Here is a 16671-nt window from a genome sequence, read left to right on the forward strand (position 1 = left end):
TACCCGTTTGTACTTGCAGTTCGTCGCTTTCGAGAGGGTTTACTCGTTGCTTTACTCCGACTGACGTCACTCTGATGTCATACCACCCACCAGGAGTGAGATTACGTAATGTAATAGAGTTTGCTGTAGGTCGGAAAACCGCGCTCGCTGATTGGTGAATGCTTTCAACCGTAACCACGTATCCGGTGGCACCTTTCGCTTCGTTCCACATGAGTGACGCTGTATCAGTCGTAGTTGACACGGTCCGTAGATCCTCTGGCACACTTGGTACTGAAATGACAGAAGTGAATTGCATTTGTTGGTTCATAACTTATCATCTCAGTGCCGTCGACTTATAGTTAAGTGATGAGAGCCCTGGTAAAAAACTCGAAAGGAATCCAGCTCGACACCGTTCAAAAGCATAAGTCTGTGTCTTTGGCAGGACACTTAAAGGCATGCCTGAAGGTGGACACAAAGATTAACTTCCTTGCCTTCCCGTCTACTTAATCTCAGTCTTCAACCACTGGCGTACGTACGTCTAAATATGACAAAAAACTTTCAGTGCCGGAACCAGATGGAAACATTATTGTTGGTATTTATCAGGTTATTGCCACCACAGAGAGGAACACATGGAGGCAATTGATCTCCTGTGTTGAATCTGATACAGCTTGATGAAGATGATTCGGCATAAAGATGTTGGTGGACCTAGTTTTGGTTTTTAGTAAGTCACATCTAAGCAACTGCTACCTATGTTGATCCTTTTTCCGTAAAAAAATAGGAATATTTCAATAATGATGACTGATCATCGCTGGTATGACTGTAACATGAATATAAACATTGAGATCCTACACTAGTTTAGACATCAGTCTTTTTTAAATTATTGACAAAAACCTACAGTTTAATATTACTACGTATTACCACTGCACCTCAAGTGCAGTTTTTATTTCGGAATTTACATTTTCCTTTCAAGTTACACTAACGCAGATGTAGTTTGTTTAATTTGCTAACGCCATAAGCTATAAGGAACTCTATTTACTATTGGCTCATAATGTTGCTGAGAAATAGTGATAGTTTTCAAACAATAAACCAATATAAAAACATTATTACCAGTCAAGTCAGTCACATGTTCACTTTCCACGCTTTGTTGATCTTGATGGCCCACTGACGTCACATAGAATTCATATCTTGTTCCCGGTTCAAGGCCTTGGACTAAAAAGTCATTTTCTTCACTAGCTCGTATGACATCTGGGGTTCCTCCCTCAGTGTTGACAATCCTAACGCGGTAGGATTGGGCTCCTAAATATCAACATCGCAGTGCAACAATGATCGAACAAACAAAATACGTAACAAAGAAACAAACTCTATTAGTCAACAAACAAAGCTAGATATGAGTATGATTAACATAGCCCATGCTGTTTATTTGATGATTTGGTTATTGTGGGGATGGCGTGAATACACTGCGTTGATCTCTTTGCCTTGGTATGAAAGCAAATGTTTTTTCGACAAAAAGGAAAGCGATGTGGAAAGGTCAGGACCAGAAAAGAATGCTCCATTAACACTTACGATACTTCTTAGCCAAAGGTAGATATCAACGAGCTTTGATCAACTTTGAATTAATTGGTGAGCTAAATTCACTACAATTGACAGAAGCTATCTTACGCACCTGTGACGTCATTCCACGAAACCACCAATGACGTAGTTGTGACGTCGTTCACTGCTAAAGACGTAGGCGCAAGTGGAACTGCCAATATGAAAAAAATGTCAGCAAATTCTTCACCTTGATTTGTCGGAGTTGTGTAAGCTTATGCAAAACTTAGTCTAGAAACACTTTACACATTTCAAACAATACACACTCAGGCTCATACTGTTGTAGTCACACAAAATCAAAGCAAGAAACGTAACAAAGAAAATTAAACCTTATCAGTCACGCATTTTTTCTTAATTTTATTTTTTTAATTTTATTACATTTCTAACTGACTGGAATGCTCTGGAGAAAAAACCCAGAATATATGATACAAAAGGAAAGTGGTAAGGAAAAAAAAGGACTTTATGTCATAATCAATTTGGCACTCTTGAAGCTGGCTGGTTTTGATACCCACGCATATGGGACCCTCGTGCTGACCTGTTTGCAAATGGAGAATGTCGCTGCCTTCCTCATTCCGTCTTCCCCTGCTACCAATGGAAAAGACCACAAACTCGTACCAAACTCCTTCCTTCAATCCATCAATTCTTGCGAGAGTTGTGTCCGTCTCCATCATCATGTGGTCATCAGAGGAGTGTCTCTCGCGATAATAGACGACATATCGTCTGGCACCTAACAAAGAGAAAGATAAGATTCTTATGGTGTGATTACTCAAAAGCTACGATGGGATGGGCGACAAGTGGCTCCTCGTGCCCCATCCTGTGAGTAACCCCTCTGCACCCAAGTAGATGCTAAACGAAACTTGTCAACCATCAAGAGCCTCCACCCGGACGGCACAGCTGCAAGGGGCAATGAACATGTTCAGACGCCCCACCATTCTGCAGCTCAACATACTGTAGAAGCTACGATCGCATTTGTTCAGATCTCTTTCCATTCGGTCTGAATTATGTTTTTCAAAAGGTTTTTATTGGTTTTCAAATGACTGCCACAAATGCGTTGTAGATTAATATCGTAATGTACTTTTGATACATTCCACTAAGTATTCTTACGGAAATGTCTTTGCGAGGTATTTTGCTGCAATAAAAGCAAATAAATTCCCTATGGTAGTAATTAATTCACACTTTCTGGGATTCCAATTACCCACTCACCCTTCACTGGTTCCCATTCCAAGGTGGTGGATGTGGTGGTAACGCCGCGTACCAGAAGATTGGTTGCCACGTCTGGTCCTGTTCAGAAAGGAAATTATTTATTTGTTACATACTTTAATCTAGCAGCAATACCTTGGACAACTTAACTGAGTCAACACAGAGAGAGATGAAACAAGAAGCAGTTTTGATAATGAGCAAATTTATTTGATAGGTTACCCACTTATCTGTAAATAATAGAAAACATTCTGAAGCTCATCACTTTCATTCGCATAAAACAAGTGAAAGTTTTGCGCACAGTTATCGCTTTGTGATGATTTCGAATAAGAATTATAAATGCAAAAAAAACTTTGTTCTTAAAAAAAATTAATCAGTGGACCCTTCTGTTGCATGTATGCTTACAAACGAAGCTGAAATAGCTTTCTATTTAGACACAATGATATAACCGGTAACATTGTGACGTCACACTTAAATTTTAGAGATACTTTTCAAAAGAATAAATTGTGACGACACAAACATATTCGAGCAACATCTTGTCAAGTCGCTCACTAGTTGTTTCTTGAATCGCTTCACTGGGCTCGCTATCTACTCCTTCCAGGCTTCTAGTGATGATGGTGAACTGATAATCTGTTCCAGGGAGCAACTGATCCACCACAACGGATGTGGAGTTGCTGATCACTTCTCTTCTATTGATCACTCCGAGCACTCTCCACGTCACCGTTATGACGTAACTAGCAGCTCCTGTAAATTAAAGAACGCATGCTGAGAACGTTTGGATGTCCATCAGGATCATTTATTTTTTCTAGCAATGATTTTAGTGTGAAGAAGAAAGAAAATTAAAGCAGAAATATTTGAGTCGTTTTATCACTTAACTGATGTTCTGCGCACTTTGGTAATGCGCATTCTCAGAGTATATGGTGTTACAAAAAGTTTTAATAGTAGAGAAAAGGTTTGGAGTATGAAATAAACAAGATAACGTTTTCCCATTCTGTTATATCACAATGTCTAGTGCAATCTTAGCTGTCAAAAAATCAAAGCGTCCCTGGATTGTTCATCATCAGACCTACCTCTGCTTCCACTCCACAACAAACTGACGGTTTCCACACTGACGTCAGTTGCTTCAAACACGCGGGGCGGTAGAGATACTAAACATAGAAAAGCGATAAATATAACAAATTCCACATTTTAGTTAAACAGTGCCGCGATTAATTTTAGCCGGACATCTAGCTAGCAAACCAGTCCTTTTTTACATTGCTTCAACGTTTGCAGAGGTTGAATCGTTGTAAAAAACTGACGTCACTTATTTTTTGTTCGGATAAGATCTTTAGGATTTGTGACCACATAATCTGGTGATGGACATGAGTGAACGTTGGATTGTTCCAGTACTTTAAATACACGACGAACAATTATTTATTACCATTGTGGAAAAATATTGCACTTCATTCATTAAATATTGGACGAAATATTCTAGATTGGCGATAAGCTAGAGCTCAGGGAATGATACAAACTAGGCGTTGCTACAATCTGTGGCGCTTTAAACCAGGGGTCACTCTGGTCTCTACGTGGAAAAGGCTGCAGTGCCATATTTGGTTGCTTGAGAATCATGTGTCTCTAAGCGCTTCCCTGATTCTCTATTGGGCATTGTGAGGTATCGAGACGAATATTCTTCAAGCAAGTAAAAGCGAACTTGCAGTCCCTTAAAAGGCGTTCAGAGCCGCCCCTGCACTAACGGGATGAATGCAAAGAACGATTGAGTGCTTCGGTTGTGGAGCTTATCAGTGAAACTCACCTGTTCGAGCTCGGGCGGTGACGTCAAAATTAACATTTGTGACGTTGAAAGCTCCAATAGAGACCACGCTGAACCGATACAGCGTCCCTGGTCTCAAAGCAGTTGCAATCGCAAACTCATTCGCGCTATCGAAGCGTGAAATAATGTCATCGTCCAAGTTGATAACGACCACATGGTAGCGCTGTGTCCCTGAAAAGCGAAGATTGTTAATTCGTTGGATCGCGTTCACAAACGCGGAATGAAACAGTGAAGACGACATGCATACAGGAAATGTAGCTATGCTTATGACAGACATAAATTGAAAAACGGGCAACCTTAATGATGCCCATGCTATTGGCAACAAAGTTGATATAGTCCCGAAAAAATAACTTTAATATTTTTTTATTTTTCACCAAACCTACCTCTACAACTATATTTTTATAAACCACTTTCAAAAAAGTTAATTGCAATAAACCTAACAGAAATATAATTGAATCCGTAAAGACACCAACTTGGATGCATTGGTTACACAGAGCCAATTGGCAAAAAATACAAATATTTGAGTTTAAAAGAAGGCTCAAAGTTTTTTGAAACATAATACGCTACACAATGAGCGCTTGCTGTTTTGGAGAGGTGTAATTTACTCAAGCAGGCCCGTAACTAGGGGGGGCGCAGGGGGGGCGAAGCCCCCCTGCAAAAATGTTGGCACCCCCTGAAAAAAATTATGTTAATTAGCTCTGTTCGCTGACTTTTCAGTTTTATACTCAATTTTCTTGTGTTATTTAATTGTAAACATTGTGTGTTTAAGGGTGTGGTAGAATGTTGTCTCTAAAACAAAGTTTGCCTAATTTTAAAGGAAACTGCATTAAAAGAGCGAGTTTTGCCAATACCAAACATTCAAATATCTCAGCCAGGAATTAGCAACAAGAAAACATAGAGACTTAGCTTTATTACCGAAAAATGCCCTAGAAAACATGATCTTATACTTTTGCTATGCCACCGGACAGCACCATTTTACAGGAATATTTATACCCACATGTTTGTTAAAAATGCTTTCAGAATGCACCAAATTCAAAGTAATTTTTCAAAATTTTCTGGGGGAGGCCCCCCAGACCCCCCGCTGCTGGGTGTCGCCTTTGGCGAAGACGCCGTCGGTTTTTGCCCGTCGGCCGTCAACCCCCACCCCCTTTCAAAATTCCTGGCTACGCCACTGACTGGTTCTATGATAAACTAGTTTAATGTAAACGTTGTATTAGGCCTACGATTAATGTTCTTGCGTAAATATACCCACATTGTGTACAAACGTCGTTTTCGTACATGATACGGAAAGTAAAAGTTGAGCCCCCTCTAGAATACTTTTCGCCCCCCTGCTGCTCCAAGCTAGTTACGGGCCTGTACTCAAGTGCCTTTGAAAAATTCAATATTTTGTTTTCCTAGCTTAGGTGTAATATATCAGTAAACAAAAATACTGAGGGAACACTTGCTCAATCTTCCAGTCAGCTAAGACGTTGAGCAGCACCTCATGTTTAACAAGGATCTTGGTAAAAATAAATTAGTTTTTCATTCACCGGAAAGTGCAGTTCGCACTGGGAACAATACTTTTATCAGCTTATGGGTACGTGGGCCTGGCATATGCAACGTATGAACGAATGAAATACAATGCTTACATATCTCTGCACAACTGTTGTCACACAATACCTGGATGGCGTATCCACTGTAAGGACACGCTGGTTGAAGTGACGTCGACAATGTTTATGTCATCCACCGCGTCGGGCTCTGTCATAGGAGAAAAACACCAATTAACAAAACGAACAAAAACAAGCTAACAACCCAGGAGCCTATATAGATTTAAATGCAGCCTTAGTTCCTCATTAAAAGAAACAGTTTATGAAGGGACTTTGTTTGCTCCAGAAGAGAACCCTTGTTGAATGGTTTGAACAAGGATTCGATAGGTCCGGTGGGAATCGAACCATCTTCCTTCCAAACAACAACTCAACAATTCCGCCTGATAGCTCACTTGGTTAGCCGTCTGACTATACGAACAAAGAAACTGTAAGATAAGGTGACGCTTGTTCGACTATCGGGATGTGCGCTTGAACAACGCATTTCAAGGACAGTTCTCCAATAAGCAGGTAAAAAATTTGAGTGAAAATTTAGTGGGTGAAAAATTCACGGATAACAACACATCAACAGTCAGAAACTTCACTTTGTCAATCTCGGTGACCGGGTCGCGAAATTTTTTTTCCCACGAGATTTCTGTCTCATTTACATATTTTGGTAAATGTTTGTATTAAAACCGTGTGAATGCAACATTTTCTCGTTGGCACGGTTGGTGCAGTGGTTTCATCCTCTGCCTAGTGTTCGTGAGAACGAGGGTTCGACGCCCGTCGAAGTCAAACTTTTTTTTTCATTAAATTAATTTTTGCGGTGCACAAGAGCTTTTCAAAAAAAGTAGGGTTAGGGAAAGCTTATATTTTATTATCATTGCAGAATTTCATTGGCAAATAGTTATTTCGCAATCTGAATCAACAAATCTCTCAAAACACTTTCGGAAAATCTTTTAGAGAGACTAGAATCAATGAGACAGAAATCTCGTGGGAAAAAAAATTTTGCGACCGGGCCTGCGTCAGTGATTCAAAGCCTCTACAAGCATGCGAAACTGCCAGGATTAAGCTCACAAAGAAGTTTTCTCAGTCCGAGGATAAAGATTCAATCAATCAATTCACCAAGAAGATAAACCAGTCGCAATGACGTCACAGCATATGCATTCGTGCGTCAGATCTGATGACGTTAAAAGTTACAACTCAGCCAGTAAAAGTTGCCGTTTTTACATCGTTTTAAGCAACGTTGAAATTATGTAAAAACAACAATTTTGCTAGCTGGGAAGGCATAGCCTTTGACAATTTACTATGCCTATGTTTATTAATTCATTATAACTGCAATGCTTTTTGTTACGCTAACCAAGCAACGCTCTGGTTTATTGAATAATGTAGGGTGGTAAAGCAAGCCGTATCACACCTGGCTTGCAAGTCACATAGCTTACTATTTAAATTGATAATAATTATTCGACATTATCAATTCGGATCACTTTAATTCATTATACTTTCAAGCTAAAGATCCTTAAAAGGTAGTTGATCGAAAAAAACTTTTCAACAATAAAAAAGCCCTTTACTAACTTTTTAAACCGAACAAAGCTACTCAAGAAGTAAACAGATTTTCTTATAGATAATGTCAACTTTTATATAAAACGCAATTCAATACTGGCTGTGTAAAATTTTCCCAAACCTTGGAAAATACCTTCTATCATGCCGAGAATATTCCCTAACTAAATATCCAAGTTGGCTTATCCTTTTTATGTAGGTAGGCTATTTTTCTTACTACATGTATTTGGTGGAGTTTTATCTAAAGAAAGGGACGCGATGAAGGCTTTTATTACGCCTGACAATAGAAGGGCTTCTGTTTATCATAAATAATCTCTGTTTATCGTAAAATGACAATTGGCAACGATTGTAGTTTAATAAAGCTTGTTATGACAACGTGCATTGCGCTATTAGCATCATACCTAAATATTCACTGCATGCTCATAGTTACTTATTAATTCAACTACCCTTATACTTGCTTTACATCTAGCCAACTGCAAAGGCTTTGTTAAGAAAAACAACTTACTGGTAACTTTTCAACTTTTTTTCCAAACAAGTATTCTTTAAATATGCTTTACATAACATTTGCTAACTGTCTTCTGCAGCGAAATTTATCAGCAGCAGTACAAACTTTCTGCAATTTAAAAAAAAACCGCATGTTGAACCAATTGCCGCCCTTTTAGTGTCGTGAGAATAAGGCAATCGCTACGAGTCTTCAAGTCCCTCTTCTGTAGATATCACTGGTTTCATTTCACTCTTCAAAAGTTCTCTACTAAGTGTTTTCGCTCGATATATTTTTATAAATTAATATGCATGCTAAAAACAAATGTTAGTAAATGTTGTTTATTGAATATTGCAGCAATAAGAGCACTGAATGCATGCAGGTAAGCGTTAGGTAAGATAATACATGTAAGTAAATAAAAACAAATAGAAACTGTTGTTCATACCCAAAACGTTGTGTGTGTTAATCCCAGCAAAAGATCCGTTAGTAGGTGACAGAAAGTGATAATTTATTATCAATCAAATTTCTGTTTTTAAAAGTTACTTTTAGAACAATATTAGTCACATTTTGTCAGTGCTAGGTAAACAATCATGTAAGTTGTTTCATACTCAAGTGTCCGAAATTGCATCGGTAGTACAAGCAACAGTAAAGCGTTCCACATGCAAAGATGTGAAGCAATGTATTATAATTTGTAAGCTTGAAGACCAATGCAAAGTATAGAAGTAGCGAAAGAAAAGTTTTTATGGCGATATAAAGATTCACCTTTCTAGGTCACAACATCCATCTTCGCCACACAGCAACAAGATGGAACATCTTCACACGTAGTCAAAATGATTGTAAAAAAACTTAGTTGATTTCTTTTAATCATAGTTATCAAAAAATGTCACTAAACGTTATATTTGCATGCAACTATGATTGCAGAGTCAAGCAAAAAGGAAGACCTGTTTTTATCTTGAATACAAAAATACTGCAGCATTTTCAAGCACAAAGCGCCATTACGTGTTAGTATAGAAACCACCACTGTCACCGGCTTGTGGCGCTGTTCATGCATCCAAGATGGCAGTATCGTCGTTCTCACTAGTTGCGGATAAGAATCCTTCAGACTCTCTGCTCTTTCTTCCTTCCTCTCCGACTGATCTCACCCGGAAGACGTAGGCAGTCCCAGGAAACAGTTCAGATACCTCCATCGTCGTTACTTCCGAGCTCAGTGTCGACTCCGAAAGCGTCCCGACTTCTTCGTATATGACGTCATAAAACAAGGCTCCTGCAAGAGTTTGAAAACAGAAGTGTATACATTGAATAACAAGGTTTATGTAGACGTGTTTCCAAGCCATATTTCTCAAACTTCACCTTTGACAGGTCTCCATGACAAATATATTGATGTCGTTGAGGCGTTGTTAGTCAAAAAGATCACGTCTGAGGGAGCAACTGGAACTGAACACAAAAGAAACTGATGAAGACAGCTTTGAGGGGTCAGTTATAATGCAATAATAACATTCTACAAAATCTTAGAATCATAACCATGCCAATAACTTGACTGCATCAACTGAACATATTTTAAAGTTTATAACAAAATATTGCATCCTGGCATCAGAAATATGTTGCGCTAGGAATAAAGACTTGACACTTTGGAAGTAATTTTAACTATATTTTTCTTCCACCTACCAGTCTGTTTCCTTATCACTTCACTTCCATCTTGATTGATCCCATTGACACCGACAGAATAAACTGTGAACTCATAAACAGTGCCTGGCAGCAATGGCGTAATAATAGCGGCCGGCTCTGTGCTGCTGACGCGGCTTGTGTCGTTGGTCTCCGTGTTCCGTGCCAGTGTGACGTAAGAAAGGGCTCCTGCAAGCATCATTGTTTACCTTAGTTCGAAATGTAGAAGCAATCGCTAAATGTTTGTGCTATTTATTCATTCAGTCATGTGCAACACTCGGCTGCACAGTGCACAGTCGAATGGTGAGAGCCCTGGTTCGATGTTCGAACGGTCGCTGTTTCGACACCGCTCAAAAGCATGTGACTGTTTTTGGCAAGACACTTAAAGGCATGCTGTCGATTGCAATGTGGCGTCTTTTCGACAATAGCCCTTGATTTCTCTCATGATTATGAACAGGAAGCTGCTCTAGAAAGAAATGCCTATGACACTTCTTAGACCCGCCTATGGTCTGCTGAACTGAATTGTACAAAAGAGCACAGCTTCTGCAAGTTGAAGTTTCTTCTCATCACCACTTTCTCTCGTTTTATCTTTGTCAAAGAGCTGGGAAATGTAAATGTTCATTTTGAAAGTGGAAATACAATTTGGAATTTTAACATAAATTTAAAATTTTAATAAATCTTCACTACGCATTCTTTAAATATATTTTATTTCAACAAGTTTACCTTTCAAAGAAGTCCAAGCCAATGATACTGATGTACTTGTAGTTGTAACAACTCTTGCATCTTTAACCACGTCCGGAGCTGCATCAAACATATAAATTAATGCAATAAAATCTCGAAGTGAGAATTTAGCTGATTGTGGAAAGAGTATAATTCTGGTGAATTACTTTTACACACAAATTATTTTACTCATTCCACGGCCGCCTGGGGATGCAGTTAATTTGTCACATTTAGCAAACTTTGATTACTGTCCGTTAAACTGCTGTTGTCTGACCGAACTTTGATTTTTTTTTTACTTTTTGCTGGCTCGTAATGATGTAGAATCTGTAAAAGCTTTTTGTTGCCTTGGGGAAGCAGTAGAAAAGTGAAAAAGTAAATTAAAAAAGTCCAATCAGACTGTTAGCGTGTAGTTAACAGTCTCACTGAAATTTTATGAATCAAGTTGTCTTTGTTTTTCAATGTCTGATTGTTAAAACTCAGTTTGTTATCTGGAGAAGACAGTAAAAAAAGACGACAATTTAGAAAATTTTATTCAGACAGTTGCAAAAAGTTTGCAAAGTCTGGAAAATTCTGCTCAATGTGACAAACCAGGTCGTATCTCTAGTTAGCCATGTTTTACTCCAGTAATTTACAACCATTTCGTTTTGCCATCGATATCATTTATGAGAGTTTATGATCCCAAATCGCAGCAGGCACTCACCTATTGTTACCTGGACAATGGCGCTTGGTTGGCTCATTTGTCCCAGCAGACTACTCGCCGTTACCGTCACTAGGTAGGTCGTGCCATGATCCAAGTTTTCGACAAATGAAAACGTATCTGGCGTCGTCATCAGTGATGGGACGTCATCGTCTGATGACGTGATTTCTACTACGTAATGATCGACCCCTGTGTATATTGAAATGAAAATGAAAATAAATTAAATTTTATCTGTTATAACATGCCAAACTATGCTCGGATGTACTTCATCGCTGAAGAGTCGAAGTTCACCGGTTCGATACCAAGGTGGGGCATGCAAAATAGAATTGTTTCAACTGTCTTCACTTAATTTTGCGTCATTGATTTGTGTTTTTTCTTCAGCAATTAAGCGTCATGTGATTTAGCCTCTCCTCTGTCTTGTCGTTTCGTTCTTATGTACGGTATTTCTTTTTTCGATTTTTGTGTATGTAGATCAGTTCTGTAATTTTAATTTATGAAGAACATCAGTCAGTTGGTTACTTGAAAAGGGCTGGCCTGAGTATGGCCAAAAACATTTGTAATTTTTAGTTTATTTTCATGTTATTATGGTAAATGCCGTCTGGTTGTCAGGTTTTATCTCTCTTCACTTATCCTCTCCTCACAATGCCATCGCGTGTCCATTTCATGATCTACAATTGTCTGCGTCAACTGTGTCTCCTCTGTGCTGTTGGTATTATTACATTGACGTCATTTCCTAACAACTCCAATACTGTGAAGAAAGGCGTTCTTCCCGGCTATCAGCACAAGGCTGATTACTCACTAGCACAGCGAGCAGCAGTAACGCTTCGCTAACCAGAACGGTGTAGCTTCCACGCTAGCCATTGAGACCTCCAATAAACGTTTAAGTTTTTGGCAGCCGATTGTAGGGCGAAACACGTGTCTATCGCTGTCTATTCGATGCTACAATCGGCTGCCAAAAACTTAAACTCCAATACTTGTGATAAATATTGCAAAGCGAAGGTTTATTTCCTTCAATTTTTGTAAACTACCTTATAGTTAACTTTGAAGTGACAAATTTATAATCACGTCATTGCCCACTTGCCTGTGACCCCTCGCCAGGTGATCAGTATTGACGTCACCGTGTCGTCATTAATGACAACTTGAACATTGGATGGCGGCAAAGGAACTGCAATAGAAAAAATAAAACATTGAATAAACCAAGCAATGATTTATAGAAGCAGGGCAGCACGTCCACACCGATTCTTCATAATCCAGGTATAATTGCCTAGGCCTGCACGTTTGTTTGCTGCAAACAAGTACCGAAGTAAAACGTAACTTTTATAAAATATAAATAATGGCAAAGTTCTGCTGTGAAGTATGTAAAAGATATTGTCGACAAAATGTTGACAGGAATAAGCGTAAAGTCATGTTTTTCATTTATCGTGGTAAAATAATGTAGGCTCAGACACTGCAATAAATTTCAGTGCCGTAATATGATGTGACTAGGGAAAGCCTCTAAAACCGCAATGTTCCAAATGATCAAATAAATGTCATTACGTATAAATCAAGCAATAAAACAACTTGTAGTGAGGAGAACCTGTTTGGAACGTGAGTAATTCACTTCCGTCATTGTTAACACCACTCGTTCCCACAGAAAATATCACAGCTTCGTAGAAAGTTCCCGCTTGTAAGGAACTAAATCTGGCAGTAGTTAGCTCTGTAGTGACACTTTGTGTTTCATCTGTGTCTACGTTTCTCAACACTAGGTTGTAACTGGTGGCACCTAAAAACATTGGATTTGGTTGGATAGGTGGTTTCACTAGTTTGAATAGGTTGAGAGTCATTGCAAAACATATCTTAAATTGTTTAGTTATAGAAAGACTAATTTTAAAATAAATAAAATATAACATAAACAGTTCAAATTATACCAAACACACATCTCCAATACATAATAGTGTGGGTAAAAATGCTCTGAAAAAATAATTTTAACCACACCCATTACAAAGTAAAAAGCTGCAACGAAGAATAACTAGATACCTTTGACAGGCAACCAAAATAGCGACACCTCATTGGTTCCCAAATCAGCCACTTGTAGTCGCTCCGGAGTAGCAGGTACTGCAACGATATCAGCTCTATTACATCAACAAATATCCGAGTGTGTCATATAAACGTCACAATAGATAATGGTGAAGTGTGTGTGATGCAAGCCATCCACTTACACGTGGTCGTGAGGAGGGGTTCGCTTTGATCGCTCAGTTCCCCTTCGAAGTTGACCGCTGTTACTGTGACGGCATAGATAGTTCCTGAGGTGACTCCTCGCACGTCCGTCGATAGATCTGACGTAGTTATCGATGACGGAAGGATGACGTCGTCGTCATCTGATGTGATGTCAACGACGTATCGTTGTGCACCTGCAACAATGTAAATCGTCACAATCGGTGTGGGTGGCGCTGTAAGTGTAGAGACAAACAAGGGAAAACTATGACGAACATACCTGAAACAGGTTGCCACAACACCACGAATGACGTCACTCCTACGTTGCCTATTGAGATTCCAGTCGGTGCATCGGTGACTGATAAAGCATAAAATACATCGCATTAAAACTGAGGATCTCGTATTTGTCAATTTGCAAGACGGGAGAGCTGAGATTTGACACCTAACGGTTTCAATGAAGTAATCTACCAAACTTAACCAATAGGAAAGAAAAAAATTTTATAAGTGGCATTAGCATGAACAGAAATAAGTTAAGTAACAATAATTGGAAAACTTTAAGTGTTTTTAAAACTTGATCATTGCATGTATTTCCATCCTTCTTACTGGTCTGCTTTAAAAGAGGTTCGCTTCCTTCTGGGTTGGTTTTACCATTCTCCGACACTGAGAAGACAACAAATCTGTATCTATCTCCTGGGATCAAAGAAACAACTTCTGCTCTTGGATTTGTAGCATCCAGGTCGTCTTCATCTCCCTCACCTTCGTTGGTGATGATTACTCGATAACCCACAGCCCCTGAAACCATAAACGTCATAATGTGTCAGCTTCTTCATTCAACGCTACATGTACCAAGCAACTTTCACAATCCCTTGTGGCGCAACACAAATCTCTTGTAGTCACGTGCTTTGCTGTCACGTGACATGATTGCTTTTTAGTTAGTTTGAAAAACCACCAGTTGAGTGGAATGGTTAACGTTTTTATCCCTGGTTCTGGTAGGTCTAGGTTCGATTCCAGGTCAAAATATTAAGACTTTATAAACGATGCCGATTGTGTTTTGTCTTGAGGAAATCATAGACGATACCTTTGAGTTAATACGTGAACACATCTTGAATATACAACTGAATACTTTGACTTTCTAGAAGACTTAGATGTTGCATGGAGACAATGAATAAACTGAGGCGTAACTAATATTCATACAAAGAACCAACAATTTTCTGCCACATGTCAATGTTACAGACATTTAATTTGCCTTTTCAAGCTGAATATGTAAAGAAAGCACACCCAGTTTCAAGTCATGTATCATAACCGGTATAAACTTCTTACCCTTTACTGGAGACCATTCGATCTCCACAGATGTTCTAGTTACTGCCACAGCTTGAGGTGGCCCCGGTATTCCAGGCACTAAACAGAAAGTCCTAGTTAAACCAACCTTTAAAATCATGAAAGTTGAGCAAAGTTTGTTATAGCAAAAAATGTTATTTGTAAGATGAGGTTACCCCGCGAACAAAGTTTAAAGTTTCAGTTATTATGTCAAAGCTTGTAAAGTTTATCTGCTTGAACTATGACGCTACAAGAACCCGAATGGAGCGTGTTTGTTAAGACAAAACTCGGAATGATGAAGCTGCGTAGCTATGACGTGGCTACGCATATGCAGTGAACAAAAAGTCCAACATCAACACCACTGAGCTTCATGCGAGTATTCTTGTTAACAAAGCATCGAGTGCTATCCCCTCAGCAGTTAGCCTACAAACCACTACAGATGATGAATCTTAGTTGTAAGTTGGTTTTGAATAGAGGAAAGTTAAAACAAATCATCTTCTTACAAACGGTTCTGCTTGCTGCTTCTCCTGGTTCGCTCCAGAGTCCCCCCTCCCCAACAGCGATCACAGAAAACAAATAAACTGTTCCAGAACTGAGGTCGCTGAACAATGCTGACGTGTCTGACGTCATAACGGGAGAAGGAATGACGGCTTCCGGGTCCAGTGAAGTCACGGTGACGACATAAGAAGCAGCACCTGCAAGATACAATAATTATCAGCTGACATTACGACAATATAACGTATGTTAAACATTTCTAGAATTTGCATAGGCTACTTACCAGTGACTGGCTGCCACATCACAAGTAATGACGATATGTCGGCATCTGACGTCATGATGTTGCTTGGAGGATTTGGAGCTGAGAAGAAAATAAGAAAATAAACGAATTATATAATCTCAGTGTTAATTGTTTTTATTATAAACTACATGGTAGTGTGTCTGTTTCAACATCGGTCTGCAACAACGAGCAAGGAATTTCTTGCTTACTGCACCACTTTCAGAATACAATTATGTCATCAAATTTGTATTGGCATCTAAAAAGAACGTAGCACTGTACATTATGTTGTCTTTGTAATAGTTTAAGTAAATTTTCTTGTAATTGTCATACAATAATTTAATGTTTACGTGCATGTTATCTACCAAATCATTTACGGAGTATCAACTCACCAGTTTGTCTTGAAACAGGTTCACTTCCTTCTGGGTTTATTCTCACATTGGTTCCAACAGAAAACACAACAAATTGATAAAATATTCCGGGGAGCAATTCAGTGATGACTGTGTTTGGTGATGAGCTGGTTTCGAAGTCGGTTTCGTTATTGGCCAGATTTCGAAGTGATATTCTGTAGCTCACAGCACCTGGAAGAGGAACAAGAAAAACAATTTCATAAAAAAAACATTCCAATAAGTTTTCGTGGTGTTAATGCACGGGTGAAAAATAAAATAAAGGATGTTGAAATTCTAAAGCCAAGCTACAGTTGAAGGGATTGATTACAGTGCATTTGTATTGAAGCAGAAATAATCCTTTTTGAAAATTTTCAGTTAAGCTATCTTCAAAATTACGTGGAGATTTGACGTCAAAAGTTACAAAGATAAATTGGTAATTTTGCCATCCACTAGTTCTACTGGGTAAAGATTGACTGAACATCTTGTTCAGCTCTGCATGATAGCGACTAACATCGACAAAGAATTACGTAATAATAAGATACAATGCACTCACCCATCTGTGGCTGCCATGTCAGTCCAACACTTGTTGTTCCCACGCTGGTGATCTCAATTTGTGTAGGAGTAGAGGGAACTAGAATGTGCAATAATAACATGTTTACTGGAAGTTAAGAAATTTTTATGAAAAAAAACAACCTCAAGGTTTTATTGTGAAAGCCGTTGAGTGGAAAAGATTTGTTGTGTTTTA

General features: G+C 38.8%; 1 protein-coding gene and 1 long non-coding RNA gene across 2 annotated transcripts in view; both read right to left on the reverse strand.

Moving 5' to 3' along the window:
• Window positions 1–16671, reverse strand: part of LOC145776885 (titin-like) — a 98394-nt gene that overhangs the window by 26566 nt on the left and 55157 nt on the right. The window contains exons 73-96 of the mRNA XM_082588102.1: window positions 16480–16557; window positions 15930–16118; window positions 15544–15621; window positions 15269–15460; window positions 14769–14846; window positions 14052–14240; window positions 13729–13806; window positions 13454–13645; window positions 13272–13349; window positions 12832–13017; window positions 12337–12420; window positions 11323–11444; window positions 9842–9989; window positions 9527–9610; window positions 9255–9440; window positions 6233–6310; window positions 4556–4744; window positions 3834–3911; window positions 3316–3507; window positions 2770–2847; window positions 2102–2293; window positions 1643–1720; window positions 1210–1275; window positions 4–201 (exon numbers count right to left, since the gene is read on the reverse strand). Coding sequence (XP_082444228.1) covers window positions 4–201; window positions 1210–1275; window positions 1643–1720; window positions 2102–2293; window positions 2770–2847; window positions 3316–3507; window positions 3834–3911; window positions 4556–4744; window positions 6233–6310; window positions 9255–9440; window positions 9527–9610; window positions 9842–9989; window positions 11323–11444; window positions 12337–12420; window positions 12832–13017; window positions 13272–13349; window positions 13454–13645; window positions 13729–13806; window positions 14052–14240; window positions 14769–14846; window positions 15269–15460; window positions 15544–15621; window positions 15930–16118; window positions 16480–16557 — 3111 coding nt within the window. The remainder of the gene's footprint in view (window positions 1–3; window positions 202–1209; window positions 1276–1642; window positions 1721–2101; window positions 2294–2769; window positions 2848–3315; window positions 3508–3833; window positions 3912–4555; window positions 4745–6232; window positions 6311–9254; window positions 9441–9526; window positions 9611–9841; window positions 9990–11322; window positions 11445–12336; window positions 12421–12831; window positions 13018–13271; window positions 13350–13453; window positions 13646–13728; window positions 13807–14051; window positions 14241–14768; window positions 14847–15268; window positions 15461–15543; window positions 15622–15929; window positions 16119–16479; window positions 16558–16671) is intronic.
• On the reverse strand, window positions 9990–11317 carry LOC145777196 (uncharacterized). Its single transcript, XR_014290318.1, has 3 exons — window positions 11259–11317; window positions 10562–10639; window positions 9990–10027 (listed from the first exon to the last, which is right to left on the reverse strand). It is a non-coding gene; the product is annotated as an uncharacterized LOC145777196 (long non-coding RNA).

Source organism: Aplidium turbinatum, chromosome 9 (assembly GCF_918807975.1).
Source record: "Aplidium turbinatum chromosome 9, kaAplTurb1.1, whole genome shotgun sequence".
Taxonomy (NCBI): domain Eukaryota; kingdom Metazoa; phylum Chordata; class Ascidiacea; order Aplousobranchia; family Polyclinidae; genus Aplidium; species Aplidium turbinatum.